Below are 15,543 nucleotides of genomic sequence, written 5' to 3' on the forward strand. Positions count from 1 at the left end.
AGTCACAGCTCTCTCTCTCCCTCTCTCTCTCCCTCCCTCCCTCCCTCCCTCCCTCCCTCTCTCTCTCTCTCTCTCTCTCTCTCTCTCACACACACACACACACACACACCTTGGCCCCTCTTCCTCCTGAGGAAGAACTCACTCTGTTTCATGTTTATTTCTTAGTTCCTGTTTCATATTTATTTCCCTGTTCACTTTTCTCTCCTTTGTCTAAATGCCATTCTTGTCTCCAACTGAAACATTTCCCCCTAGACATGAGTGTCCCCTTAGCGAGTGACAAGTGTGCCCTCATCACACGAATGAGTGAGTACTGTTCAAGTTGTTTGAGCTTCTTTGATTGTTGTTGCCGTTAACCCTTAAATAATCCCTTTAAAAATCTAATTTTATTTTTTTTTCTGAAGGCTATATTCCGGAAAATCACGAGAAATCTAACTAGAGTAGAGATTGATGGTAGTCTCCAAGATCTGCACAGGCAAAGCTCTGATCATTAACAAACTAAACAGGGTAATTAGGTGCACAGTTGAATGCAGTGTGCGGGCTTAAATTAGCAGTGTGTAATTGAGCCTCATTTAACTGTGGGAGAAGTACACTGAGCAAATCTTAGTTACAGGAGGAAAATGTCTTTGTGAGATTGCTTTCGGAGTGTTTTAACGTGTGCATGCCAGAGGAGTCTGAACTTAGAAGCTAGCCTAGGCATGCACGTGTCCTCTACGACAGACCCTATGTCATTACTTCTGGTGCAGTGATTTCTTCCAGGCAGCTCAGCCTGGGGTGTCCACTAAGCTGCCTTGATGGTGCTTTCTTCAGTTCAACATCACACGTTACAGCAAAGAGTATAGTGACAAGGCGAGGCCACTACCTGAACTAGAATGCCTCATTTGCTGATCCTGTTTGGGTGGGGGGAGGGGCTCAGAAATCTGTGTATCTTGAATATCCAGTCATTTAATACAGAGTGGAAAGGAAAGGCCAGAAGACAAGGGGAATTGAGGGGGTGGCTTTGTTCCCCCGAGGCCTCCGTCATGGCTGACATTCTAACTGAAGAACCGTGATGTGGAATGCATCCATGTGCAGGGAATTTGGCAGAGAATCAAAGCGTACCAGGGAGGACAGACATGACCAGAGCATAAATAATGTAGATGAGGGAGGAAACCCCATCCATTTGTGTAATTATGCAGTCGTCGTAACTTTTGAAATACATACTTCTAAAAAGTTAAGTCTAGACAGTTATCCCTGTTAAAAGAAACATGTTCAAAGAGGAACAGTGGATGGAGTTGAAGGGGATCGCAGAACCTCAGAGATGGCCTCTCCAGCTCTGGTAGAACCGGCCACCGCCCATATGCAGCTATGTCAGCCTCTCTCTTTCTGTTGCTGTGATAAAATATCCAGAAAAAAAAAACAGGGAGAAAGGGTTTTTTCCATCTACAGCTCCGGTGAGGAGGTGGGAGCATGGCCAGTTAGGTGTTTGGAGGGCGGGGGTAACAAAGGCCACAGAGATGTTGGAGGCGTCTGTCTCTACCACATCTGCACCCACCAGTAGACTAGCTTGGAAAGCAAGAGAACAGGTCAACTTTGACCCACCTTCCCTATCCCAGCCTCCCTGATGCTCCATGTCTCCATGCATGTGCCACACACACAGACTCCTCTCGGGGCCGGCTAATAGAGTGTGTAAGAGAGCACGGAGTGTGGGCATAGACAGGAAATGCATTCTGCTCCTCTCCCAGCCCGGTCATCGAAGATGAGCTACTTCAGTACCTCTGTTCATTTGCATATGCAAATCTATGCTGGTAGATATCCACATATAGTATGTTGGTTTATGTATCATTTGTTATTTCTCCTTGGAGATCTTTGGGAACTATGGTAGCTCTACCTTGCTGTCCTTTTAATCATTATGACTCGGAGCATATTAATTTTTTTATTCAGTTACCCCTCAGTTAGCATTCTACTGTTTGTAAAGTGTCAGAGGGCACTGTAGTTCAGTGCGTTTTGAGGCTGTCTGATGATTTACTTAGGATGGTCTTTGGAGAGGACTGACTGGGCTGAAGTATATGCCATGTTTACTACTAAAAATAATCACACAAGTTGGTCCCCAGAAATGCTTCGCCAATTTGTACTCCCTAAGGCACATTCATTTCCCTCCACCCCTGCCAAGATTATATATTCTTAAATGTCTTATTGATTTTTCTAATCATCTGTTGTGGGAATACATGGCATCTTATCATTTAACCTAGTCTTTGGTTTTGTTCTGGGGGAATAGTTTAGAGTGTTCTCCAGGTTAACTTTGTACATCAATAGCTCTTGCAGGGTCTTTCCGTAGTTAGATTGGCAACAACACCTCCAAATAGATAACATCACCCTGGCGTCACCCTGGTGCAGATGAGGAAAGCCAGCCCTAAGCTATGTGAACATCACAGGCCATGCATTAGGAAAGCACAGAACTGAGACTGCAGTAGCCTCTGTGGCCTTCCAAAGTTTTTCCTCTGGGTCCTCCTGATCACTGTTCTGGGCCCTCTGTCTCCTGCCCTCTCCTTTGCTCCATCTCAGCTTGGCCTTATCCTCTTATTCCCTCCCAGGAGTGCTCTGAGCATCACTCTCTGAGACAGCCTGCTTTTCCACAAGCAGGTCAGCTCCTATGCACCCTGCTTCAGTCAGTTGTGTTCTCCAGGGTCCTGTCTTCTGCAACAGAGCCCCTCACCTGGAGGTCTTTTCTGTCCCTCACTAAGGACACAGCTTCTTCTGTCTTGATCAGGATTCCCATTGTACTCAGGTATTTCTGTGCCTGGATTTTCATATCCTGTAAGGATCCCGGTCACAGGGCATCAGGGCCCTCTCACCCCAGTGTGACTTCATCCTTAAGTAGCCCATCTACAATGACCTTGTTTCCAAATAAAGTCATACTTGGAGAACTTTAGCATGTAATGTCAGATGAAGAATGTTTTAGCCATACCTCCACACCAACCATCTTAATCCACCCCTCCTTCAGCTCTCTCTCAGATGAAGCTGCCAATGCATTTCCTCAAGGAGCCATCATCCTCAGGCTGTTCTCTGAGGTCCCATCTGCAGCTCCTCCTGGTGTCTCTAACACAGAGAGCAGAGGGCACACAAGAGCCCTGCCGGGAGTCTAATTCCTCTCTGACCTACATCCAAACTAAGAGAAATTGAGAGCTTGAAAGCCATCCTATTTCCCCGTCTAATTGAGTTAATGCTATTTGAGTGTTCCAGTTTCTAAAAAGTTATAAATTCATTTCCAGGATCATCGCCTAACCATATAGACTTATGAGTTAGATTCCAACACCAGTCCCCTGATTTCCTGACACTGCTGTGCAAAGTATCTTAAGGAACCTAGAGAAAGTTCTGTCATGCGGGGGTGCAGCTGTCAGTATGAGGTGGCAGGCAAAGCCTAGACAGGTTCTTTATGTGGCATTACCAAGCAACATCTGATTAGCAAAGCCATCTGCTCTTTTAATTATTATTGACTCAGTTCAGACGGAAGTAGCAAAGAATAAAGAAAGCAAGCTGAAGAAATGGCTTGGAGTGAAAAATCAAGCGTGCTTTTTAAAATCCTTTTGCAAATCGTACCAGCCCTATTGAAGACCTGACCCAGCTGCACAGAAAAAAAAAGCCAGGAAGTCTAATGACAGAATAACTAACACCCAAATCCTAAAATGGTCTTGATTTCAGGTAATAAATAAAGTGAGATCATTCTAGGAAAGGGGCAAAGTACATTTTTATGGATTGTAGGTGAAGAAATAATCATGTTGGATTACAAAATGGTATATCTTAGCTTGCTCTCCTTTTACATAAAACTAAATTGAGAATGATTTTACATGTGTATGTGCTGTGTATGTATATATGTGTACCTGTTTGTATGTAGTGGGCACACAGGTAAGGTGGAGCTTGGATATGTGTTCACACACATGTGTGGAGACTCAAGCTTGATCTTAAGCGTCTTCCTTGATCGATTGCCACTTTATTTTCCAAGACAGGGTCTCTTGCTAAACCTGGTGCTTGTTGATTCTGGCTACCCAAGTTAGTCAGTCTACTTGGGATGCCCTGTCTCTGCCTTCTGCATGGTAGGATGAAGACTGTCACCACACATGCTTGGTCTGTAGTCTGGATTCCCAAGCTGTAGTCCCTCATGCTTGTCTGGCTAGATCTTCACTACTGAGCTGTTCCCTAGCCTAGGAAGGAATTGTAAACATAGCTACGATGACAGATTGCCTTGCATGGATGTCTACTTTGCCTAGTACTCCTGGATGGTATGGCCACATGCTGTTCTGAGTATTGGGCATGTGGAGAGGAAACTAGCAACCATGTCCTGCTATTCTGAGTGGAGGAGAGGGACACTGAACCAGAGTCATGTGCATGAACAACATAAATTCTCATCAAGATATAATAACGCACAGCCAGGGTTAAGGAGAGGCCACGGACATAGCGAATGTGAACAACACTGCTGAAGACTTAATGTAGGAGCTAAGACTAGGAGTGTACTAAAGGGAGCATCTAGGGAGAGTGGGGCTCAAAGATTCCAAGGGGGGTTAAGTGAAAGAGGGGGAGAGTGTTTGGGCCTGATCAGAGAGAAAGGAATAAAGTAGGGGGAGTCTACAGGGATGTGGTAACAATGCAATCCTTACTAAGTAACTAGCATGTGACCTGGTGTGGTGGGACTCCATCCTGACACCTAGGGATGACTTCCTGTGGTGGGACGCCATCACAACATCTAGAGATGTCAATGCCATGTCTTTAGGACTGCAAAAGTCCTGAATGTTGAGTGGAAAATGGGCTGGAGATACAGGCCTGGCACTGAGTATCCATAGACACGCATGTGCAGATGGATCCATGACTAGTCTGCCGATGGTAAGAGAGCCTTGCTATTGGCTGCACTATGAGGGATACAGAATAACTACTTTTCAGGACTCCTTGATGCACACTTCATGTTTAGATACTATGTATCATGTCTGCCAATTTAAGCAACATGACAATGACATCAAAGGAAGTTCCTGAGTTCTCACCAGTGATCCCCCTGTACCGATGCAAAGACTTCTGAAGACAGCTGCTGTGATAAAATTCCACTGAATAAATTGCTTAAGTAAGAGCTATATCATATTTATTTCACAGTTTTGGGGGCTGTCTGATGAATCATTTCTTGTTAAACACCCCTGTCTGGCTTGCAGGTAGCTGCTACCTTCCTGTGTCTTCTCACCATAGAGAGGATAGCTTGCTTTACTTCCTCTTCATATGAGGGCATAAACTCCATTGCAGGGGCCCACCCACATGCTCTCGTATAACCCAATTACTTTTCCAAACCCTTACCTCTGGAAATTGTCAGAGTGTAGATTAGAGCTTCTCTGTGTGCCTTTTGGATGGATAAGCATTCAGTGTCTAAAAGATGTCTGTGTGACTCTTATGCCCCATAGCCTGTCACTGATATGTATAAAGATGTCCTTGGACATATTATTTCTTTCCAGAATCCGGTTAACACAGCCAGGTCATGTAACATTGGTTCACAGGTTGGGCATGCATTTCACCTTGTTGATACCAAGTGATGGAAATACATACACACATACATACATAAGTACACATACACATACATAGACACTTTATATGTACCCTACACACACATACACACACACACACACACACACACACACACACACACACACACACACACACCAAAACCAGGACCTCGTGCATGCTAGGCCAGTGCTTTGCTGAGCTATACCCATGGTCAAATGGCAGAACTGGTATTAATCTCTTCCATGTCATTTCCATGGTTAGACTTTTCTAATAAATGAGGTTGCCTCCTGTGATTGAAACCACAACTTAAACATGAGCTGCTGTGATCTTCTGTGTGCAGCTGCCCCGCTAAGGGAGTCTTCCACCACCTCTGACTCTTACACTTCTTCAGCTTCCTCTTCTACAATGATCCCTGAGCCTTTGAGGATGGGAATGGTAGTGTACGTATTCCCCTTAGAGATGAGATTCTGTAGTCCCTTTAGTCTCTTATTCTCTGTGCCTTGGCAAGTTGTGGTCTCTGTGTTAGATCTGAGGGAATAATGGCGAGTCACTAGGAGAGCCGGTTTAATATTCTGTCGGTTTAGCATTGCAATAGTATTAGGTTCTTCCTAGGGCCCATGATCTATCCATGTGCCCTTGGCCCTGATAAGATGTCAGGTTTGGGTATTATCTTTTAGAGTTGTTCTTAAATCCAACCAGAAAGTGGTTGGTTATTCCTATACTGCACCAATGGGAATACCTTGCAAAGCCAATCATTGTGTATGAAACTCAAAACTTTCAAAGAGCTAATAAAAATAAAAGCAAAAGAAATACATTAAATTAAAAAATATATCTTAAAAATGAGCCATACCATGTTTGGATCAGTGTTCCAATATTCATGGGGACTGCATGAATACACATGCTGATCAATGCCTTATCAGATCAAGATGATCATGCTATTCACCATCATATTTATGTTTGCATATTCTTATCAATAGTATTTTAGTTGATGAATCATAATTGCACTTATTTATAAGGTACAATCTTTTGTATGTATCTTTATATAAAATGTGAAATGATTAAATCAAGCTTATTTACCCATCTACCATATTACATAGCCTTCTTTTTTTTTCTTCTTTTTTTTTGGCTTTTTTATTTTTAAATTTAAATTAGAAACAAGGTTGCTTCACATGTCAATCCTAGCTCCCTCTCCCTCTCCCTCCACTCCTCCTGTGCCCTCCCACCAATCCCCCATCCCACCCTCCACCAATTCCCACTCCTTTCCCCAGGGAGGGTGAGGATCTCCATGGGGGATCTCCAGAGTCTGTCATTTCATCCAGGGCAAGTCCTGGGCAGGACCTAGACCTTCCCCCAAGAGTCCAGGCTGAGAGAGCCTCCCTCTTTGTGGGATGGGCACCCAAAGCCCATCCAGGGCAGGTCCTAGACCCTCCCCCAAGAGTCCAGGCTGAGAGAGCCTCCCTCTTTGTGGGATGGGCACCCAAAGCCCATTTGTATGCCTGGGATAAATATTGATCGACTACCCAAGGCTCCATAGATTGCCTAGGCCTCTTCACTGACACCCACATTCAGGGAGTCTGGATCAGTCCCATGCTGGATTCCCAGCCATCACTAAGGAGCAACGGTGTCAAGACTGGGCTTGTTTAACCCACAGAAACAGCTGATCTGAACAAGGTGGAGCTCTTGGACTACATAGCCTTCTTTATGATGAGGTGTTTGAAGCTTACTCTCTCATAGTTGCTTCAGAATACACACACCTTCTTAACATTTCATCCTGTCTTGATTAACTTTAAATTCAGTCCCATTAAAGTCAATCAATCTAGTCTAAATAGCTCATCATTAATCGAGATATTTAGTGAAAGTTCTGTATTTTATCTAGGTTTCAGCATAAAGCTCTTTATAAGTTAAAAAAAACAATTCCTTCTCATATTCAAATCTACATGAGCTCAGTAGATCTCTGCTGATTGATCAGAGATTATGTCATATCTATATAGTTTGAGATTCAGGATCACAAAATTCTTAAACTAGAAGTGAACTGTCACTTCTTCTGCTGGACCTACATGGTTCTTCTCTGTGTCCATACTGCTTTAAGGTGACACCTCATCTCCTTCCTTCCTACTGGCATATTAACAACAGTTAATAAATACTCTGCAAACACCAATTAGTTTCATAAACATGGCATAAAAACAGAATAATACAAATATCTAAAGCTCAGACATGGCACATAATCGCTAACTGGAACCAGACGCATGAACATGCTAACATCTGTTTGTCAGTCTGAGCCATACATCATTTCTGTTTTGGGGTACAACTGTAGGACTTCCGTCATACACGATTGATCCACAGTTAAACCTTTTGTGCAAAGTGTCATTGCAGGAGTCTCTATCTCTGAATGAAAATACCATAACTCATTTGAGTGCATCTAGGCTCAAACCAACACAGACTTTAAAACTTTATTCACGCGAACTTATTTTGATGGCTGTAGGACAATATATGTGTCTGTGGGGATTTCTCAAGAGTAGACTCATGCCTGCTTCTAACCTAATTCAAGTGCTACTCAGCCTGTTCCTTCGAGTCTGGGATATACAATCTTAAAATCAATTTATAGAATGAAGTAATTAATCTAACATTAGAACTGTTGATATTTCTTCTTTAATCTAGTAAGCCTTTCCACTCGGTGGCTGATAAATTTTCATCTAAAGGGTTGGGGTTTTCAACATATTTACTCAAACATCGGGTTTAGTTATGGAAATAATTAAAAACTAAGATCATTTCAAACATCACAATACAAATAAATCTTTATTATACATCTTTAGATATTGCAGTGCAAATAACAAGTCAAGACATATAATATAACCTATCCTAATTGACTTAATTTAAATATCTACTATCACTCAAGTTCACTAAAACTTCTACTAATAACCTATAAAATCTACAACATGTGTGTGACACTATATAAAAATATTGTGTTCTAACTCTAAAATCTTTAAAGATAAACTGCACAAACAATCTCAAGAGTCAAGGTGTGTGTGTGTGTGTGTGTGTGTGTGTATGTGTGTGTGTGTGTGTGTGTGTGAGGGGGGGTATATTTTACTGCCTCTAATAATCCATGTTTCCATATTTATCTATGCCAAAAGATGTTTAGAACACATGGAAGAGTATAGACAAACCTTCTATTACACATGACTCAAGAGCCTCTGGTGGAAAACAGCAGGCAGTGGGCAGCAGAAAATCAGGGGAGGATGGAGGGGTCTTTGACGCCATAGAGAAGATGCATCATAGGGCTTTGCTCAGTTATCATTGTCCCCTGAGGGTCCACACAACTTGGAGTTGAGATGACCCAGGAGCCACGGGCTTTCATGCCTTATGATGATGCAAAGCCTCTATTCTCCTATGTCCTTTTCACTTTCAAAATGTCGGGTCCATTTCAAGACGGAGTTCAGTGACCAGTGGCAGAGGAGAGGTCATCAAAGGGTCAGCTCCTTCTCCGTTCTCTGAACTTCTCAGAAAGTGCTCACAGCAATAGAAGATTCCAGTTATTCTGAGATAACATCCTGTGAGTCCTCTTCTTGTGCCAAGCTGGCAGCGCAGAGGGAGGGTGACCAGGATGGGCGAAACGTTGTTACTGCCACCATGGGTTCGCTCCTCCCCTGCTAAAGAGCCATTACCGACGGCCATCTGCTTTTATGTCTTCCCAGTGGATGGCCTGCCAATTCTCGCGGAAATGCTCCGCACTCGAAAAATGACAGTACCTGCATATGTTTCCCTTCTTACCCCTCCTGTCTGACACTGCACTTCAAATGAAGGAGTCGTTGAAGCACTATATAACCATGTAAAATATGTTGAAAAGGAAGACATGTTTATGTTCCACAAGTATATATTGATAAGAAAAATTCTTGCAGTACAATGACACAAAACAGGAAGTAAAAGATTTCTCATTGAGTTCCTTTTGAGGAAATAAATGAAGCAAAATTATCTAGAAAGCACAGAACTTGAAGGAATTGGGGTTTTTAAAGCTTTCTATCATTAAGCATGTTTTCCCATTTTAAAATAAATGGATTGATAGAATAGTCCCCCCGCATTAATTTAAATATTACTTAAATGTATTTATGCTTCTTTCAAAAATTTCAAGCAGGATTTGTCTTTATTGATCTTTTTCATGTTTGTTGCTTTTGAAATGCTTTTATCTTGAAGAAGAATTTAGCTATGTTTTATCAGTGCAACTTTCTTAAGAATAACAAGACAGGGATTATGAGAGAATAGTGCCTGCAGAAGAAATATTTGAGACCCCCCTCCAAATCAGTGAAACTGGACACTGGAGATCATTCAGTCCATAAAATACTCACCTTGTGAGCATAAGCCACTGAATTTGATGCTCCCCAAACACGGATCAAAGAAACCAGGAGTCGTGATGTGTGCTTGTAATCCCACACTGTGGAGTTGGAGACAGGGCTATCCTCGGGTCTTGATGGCCGGCCAGTCTAGCTGAATCAGTGAACTCCAAGTTAATGACAGTGTCTCAGTATTTTATATGATACATATGATTAAACAGCCCATATTTTAACTTGTTTTCTGCAGTGATAAACACTGTGGCCAACCAGAAGCAACTTGGGGAAGAAAGTATTTAGCTTACAATCAATTGAGGCAAGTCAAGTTGGGGACTCAAGGCAGAAGCCTGAAGCAGAAAAAAAAAACCAAAGGAATGCTAGCTACTAGCTTTCTCTCATGCCTATCATCCACTTTTCTTAAACAGTCCCACCTGTCAAGGGATGGTATCACCCACAGTGGGCTGAGCCCAAAGAAGCAAGGTCTTCTATCAGCAAACGAGTACAGCATCGTTAGAATAGATGAGCTTGCTAGAAGGAGTGAGAATAAATGCAGTCTCCTTCTTCCATCTGGGTAGCAGATGTTGACTACATTTAGAGTAGGTCTCCCACTTCAAATAATCTGATAAGGAAAATCCCAAGTGCCTTGCATTTTGATTGATTCCAGATCCATTTGAGTTGGCAACCAAGATTAGCTATCACATCTCCTAAGGAATGGCAATATATCATCTGGCCTCCAGATACATGTAAACTCATTTGTGTAGGCACAGACATGAACAGGCACAGATATGAGGATGCAGGTACACCTGCCACACATGTGAATGTAAACAGATATGAAGATGCATGACAACTGACATGCATATGAACCGGCACAGATATGAAGATGCATGTATACCTGCACAGACATGAGTGTGCATAGATATTGAAATACACATATACCTGCACAGACTTGAGCATGCTTGCACACACACACACACCACACATGCACATGACACACGCACACACGGTTGTGGGCTACATATATATGTGTATAAAATCAATACTTCTGTAATTCTACAACAATAAACCACAGACGCTTTCAACCAAACTCAGAAAAACAGAAAAGAAGGATGATTTTTTGCACTCTAGTCTTTTTCTAGACACAAATCTCATTATCCCTCAGGTGCAATCAAATCTCATGTAGAAATATTTCACAGACAATCCCAGCAGTGACAAAAGTGACAGAAGCCACACTTGTGCAGGTGACAAGGACTTCATGCCAATGTCATTTTCTAGACCTTAACTTGTTTTACTTTTAGACTTTAATTGAACAGTGTGATGTCTTTAGAAGTTTGTATTTTTACAATATAAATGTAGGAGTCTATATTTTCAAAGGGAAAGCAGTCTCAGCCTTCTGAAAGCTCTGATGTTTGACGTCACAGTCAGTCAGTCTGTCTGTCTGTGCAGCCTGATCACACAAGTGGAAATGAGTCCACCTCCATGGGGAGCCTTGCACAAATCCTCCTTCCAGAGATGAAAACAGTAACAGTCAAATTTTAGATTAATTATTTCTAACTGAAAAAGAACCAGACACCCTCAGACACTAAATATACAAGGAATTGAACTTTGACCTAGGAAAAAATGATAATTTTTGCCTAGTCTATGAGGGAGTAAGGCTGTTTTCTCTGGCAAGTGTGTATAGTATGTTGCTACATTGTTGTTTAACAATTTTGTGTTCTGTTGATATTATTCAAATTGATGCAAAAAGTGAAGGCTCCATAAGGAATTTGTAATAGAAAACAAAATTCCCCTCAACACATCCTAAAAGAAAGTGGATAGTCCCAGAAAATTTGCTGAACAAAGGGTTTATGAATTGCATCCCAATTTTATTGCTGTCAGAGAAATAAATATCTGTCCTGGATGTGAATTTTTAAGATAGCATTTTCTGTGTATATTTATTGTGCAATATATTAAAGTATACATTTATTGTGCAATATATTAATATATTGTGTTATATATTAAAGTCTGTGCAGGTATATGTGTATTTCAATATATGTGCACATTCATGTCTGTGCAGGTGTACATGCGTCTTCATATCTGTTTATATTCACTGATTGAAAAACCAAAACAGACTGAACCCTTAAGTAAATACAGAACAGCTTTTAACCATTGTGAGAAGATTCTTTGACTGAACAAATAATTCTTAGAGGTCTTTGTTGATGTTTTCAAGTTGTTTCCATTTTATCTTTATTTTTTTCTATTAATTCTTTAAGAATCTTGGGCAATGTGTTTTTGATCGTACTCATCCCTCCTCCAAATCCTTCCAGATCCAACCATTTTCCTATCCATCAAACATTGTATGTTCCCCCACCAAATCCAATCTGTGCCGTGCATACATTCTTGGGTGTATGGCCTTCCCCTACAGCGTGGTTGACTTAAAAGGGGCTGCCCTCTTAGAGAAAAACTGACCCTCCCTTACCCAGCATCTATCAGTCACCAATAGCTCCTCAGTTGGGATTGCGACTCTATGCACACTTCCCCTCTCTATGTTGGGATTTGGTCTGGTCTGAGCTTGGGCAGGTTTCACACAGGCTGTGGCAACTTTCCTGCTTCTACTCTGCTACATCCAGAGATACCGTTCCCTAGGAGTCGTCCACTGTGTCTGGCTAGCAGAGGATATCTACCTGCCCCTCTTCTGCAAGATCCCTGAGCTATTGGGGAGGGGCGAGAGATAGGCGTTTCAGTTTATGGATGAACGTCCTGAAGTCTCATTCTCTGCACCCTGACCAGTTGTGGGCCTCTGTGCTAACCGTGTCTACTGCGGAATGAAGCTCCCCCAACCCCCACCCCCCAACCCCAACCCCACCCCCTACCACCCTGCGATGAGGGTTGGGAGAGACATGCTAATCTACAGGTTCAATGCTACGTTGTTAGGCTTCTGCGCCTACCCTGTTTCCACACAGTCATTTCTTCTGTCTGTTCCAGGATCTAGATTTCTCATCACATCCACGGGAGCCTTGTATATTAAAGATGTACAGAATGAAGACGGGCTGTACAACTACCGCTGCATCACGCGGCACAGATACACGGGGGGAGACGAGACAGAGTAACAGCGCGAGACTGTTCGTGTCAGGTGAGAGCGTGGTCTCGGGGCTGTGTCCCCCTTTGGGCTACCCTTCTGTTCGTTCTTGGTGTCTCATCCAAAACTGAAGGATTTGTGAGTGAGCGGAAACCTCCGGCTGTTGCCTCAATGTACTCTAGTAGATCATAAAATGTCTTTTAAGCCAGCATCCGCACAGCAATACAGACACAAATAGTTCGGCTCGTTTTACTGTTTGGAAGACTGTACATTCTTTTTTTTTCTTCTTCTTCTTCTTCTGAAATGATTTTTGGTTTTGGAAGGCATGCTCCATGCCTTTGTTTTGCATATTTGTATGCTTTCGTTTTTTTCACTGAGGGACACCGCCAGCACCAGCCTGCTTCTGGTCCTACTAGTCACAAAGGGCATGCTGGGACAACGCTTTCGAAGGAAGTGCTCTTTTCAGGTCATCCACCTTGGCGCTCAGAGGCTGCAGTGGAAACGGTCCATGACTACTCTTTAAGTGGGTGGCAGAATGTGGTGTTAGCCCTACTTTTGTCAGGTATAGGCATCACAGGAGCATAGAGATTTATACCAAGATTTTTAATAAAAGCTTGGAAAGCCAAACAGTGCAGAGTGCAGTCAGATTCCCTGTAGAAAGCACCTGAGCAGACTACGCATTAAGGTGAGAAGGTGAAGCCCAAGTTGCTGTGAGTCCCCAGAGTGTCAGAGATGCCAGGAAAGTAGGAGATATTTCTACTAGGGAGGCAGCAGGCTCTGGGTTGAACTGGTCCACGAAGGAGACCATGTGTAATGCAGGAGTCCAAGACTATGACAGTAGAGTTGTGCAAGACTTTGTCACCATGTATTTCCTGGATACAGGCTGTAGAACCACAGGAATTGGTGTTTGACATACTTGAATCTAGTGGGTTTTGGTCTAGTATTTCCTTGCTAGTTTCTGTCTTTCCCTGTTGAGGTACAATGCTTACAGAGGCTCACAGTTTAGACATTGCCTTTACTTTCTGGAGAAATACTGAACATCTGAACCATGTTGGGACTATGAGACTTAGGGAGACTCTTCAAGTTGCATTAAATTCATCTTGTATTACAGGATGGCCATGAGCCTCTGAGGGCCAGGAGCAGGGTGCTGTAGTTTTCAGAAGTCAGACATAGGCTTATATTTTGGGGACTTATTCCCTGGGAAGTGTAAGAGAAACCCTTAGGAAGTGGATCTTGAGAGGTGGGAGTAGGACACTAAGGTCTCAGGTCCAGCCTTTGCAGTCAGAGCCTGCCTCTGATTCCAGTCTACTCTATTTCCTGGTCTGCTGTGTTGTGAGATGGCACCAATGTGCACTCTTCAGCTGTGCACCCCCAGGCTGAACACCCTATGTAACCTAAGCCAGGATGAGACTTGCCCCCCTGTTCTGTGCAATCTAGAGTGGCTTATGACAGTTGGCGCTTTGTGTTTTGAATGGTGAGTTTGATATGGATAGAACAAGCAAAAGTAAAGGAATAAACCAAGAGGTGGGTAGAGAGAAGCAGAGGATCGCAATGCATTGTCAAACTAGAAGTTCACACCCAGCAGGCATGGCTAGAGTGGCCTGGAGGAGAGCGCAGACTAGGGTAGCATTAAACCAGGCGCAGTTAAGCATGCAGCAGAAATCTATTAGGGAAACACTCTTTGGTTAATCAGCTCTAGCTCATAATTGAGAGAGAGAGCAGAATGCCTCATCTCATGAGGTTAAAAGAGCAAATAGCAATAGATAAAGTTGACATCATCAACTGGGTGCTCACATCACTCAGCAGAAGCCAACCTGGAAAGTTGAGTCACCAGCTGGAGTTACCATTGAGCTTTCTCTCCATGGCTGGCCTTCCCATGCCTGAACTTCCCACCTCAGGCATTTTTATATTATGGGTTAACTAGTAGTGACCTGAGCTGGAAGTAATTTGCCTTTTGTCTATTCTCAGTGGTGCAAGGATTTAATTACCCTTTGCTGTTTTGCCCTTAAGCCATTACAGAACGAGAGGCCAGGTTGACTCAGGACAGTGAGACTTGAAATAAACATGGTGAAATCTGAAACAGGAGAGACCTGTTGGCTCCCAGAGTCAACTTTCAACAAGTGGGAACATGCACTGTGTGTTCTCTCCCAGTGCTCGTGGCCAGCTTACTTTCTCCTTGTATTTAGTCTTTCTGGGACTTCTGAGCTTCCTGAGTCCTGTAAGTTTCATGAGCTTCCTGAATCTTGGAAGCATCCCTCCTCCCTCCTGAAGGAAATAAAACTGTACAGAACAGGGAGTGCTCTCCTCTTCCCTGTTCACCTTTCTGTCTCTAGGGACAATCTAGGTGGGTGCTTGCCCTAGACTCTGGGTACCTCAAGGCCTGGACACAAGGCCAGGTGGGAGAGAATGTATAGTACATGATTTGAATGAGGGTTGTAGCTAGGATTAAGGAAGGTGGCAGGGTTTCCTTAGGGACAGAAGCAGGGGTAGTAAGTTGATTTTCAAGATGATCTGTTTTTTGAGACTGTAGGGGAGGGACGTTAGGGACACAGAACACTGTCCATTTTTGTAACTGCTGGGTATCTGGGGGTGGGGTCAGTTGCTGTCTTTTGCCACCTCTGAGAAATGTACAAATAGCCAACTTACTAG

The 15,543-nt window shown here is 43.0% G+C and overlaps 1 protein-coding gene across 1 annotated transcript in view; it reads left to right on the forward strand.

Annotated features, from left to right (window-relative positions):
• The window catches only part of Dscam (DS cell adhesion molecule), a 445,727-nt gene that overhangs the window by 188,828 nt on the left and 241,356 nt on the right, over nucleotides 1-15,543 (forward strand). Inside the window, 2 exon segments of the mRNA XM_040750391.1 lie at nucleotides 12,801-12,904; nucleotides 12,906-12,948. Of these exon segments, the coding sequence (XP_040606325.1) occupies nucleotides 12,801-12,904; nucleotides 12,906-12,948 (147 nt within the window).

Source organism: Mesocricetus auratus, unplaced genomic scaffold (assembly GCF_017639785.1).
Source record: "Mesocricetus auratus isolate SY011 unplaced genomic scaffold, BCM_Maur_2.0 Super-Scaffold_100008, whole genome shotgun sequence".
Taxonomy (NCBI): Eukaryota; Metazoa; Chordata; class Mammalia; order Rodentia; family Cricetidae; genus Mesocricetus; species Mesocricetus auratus.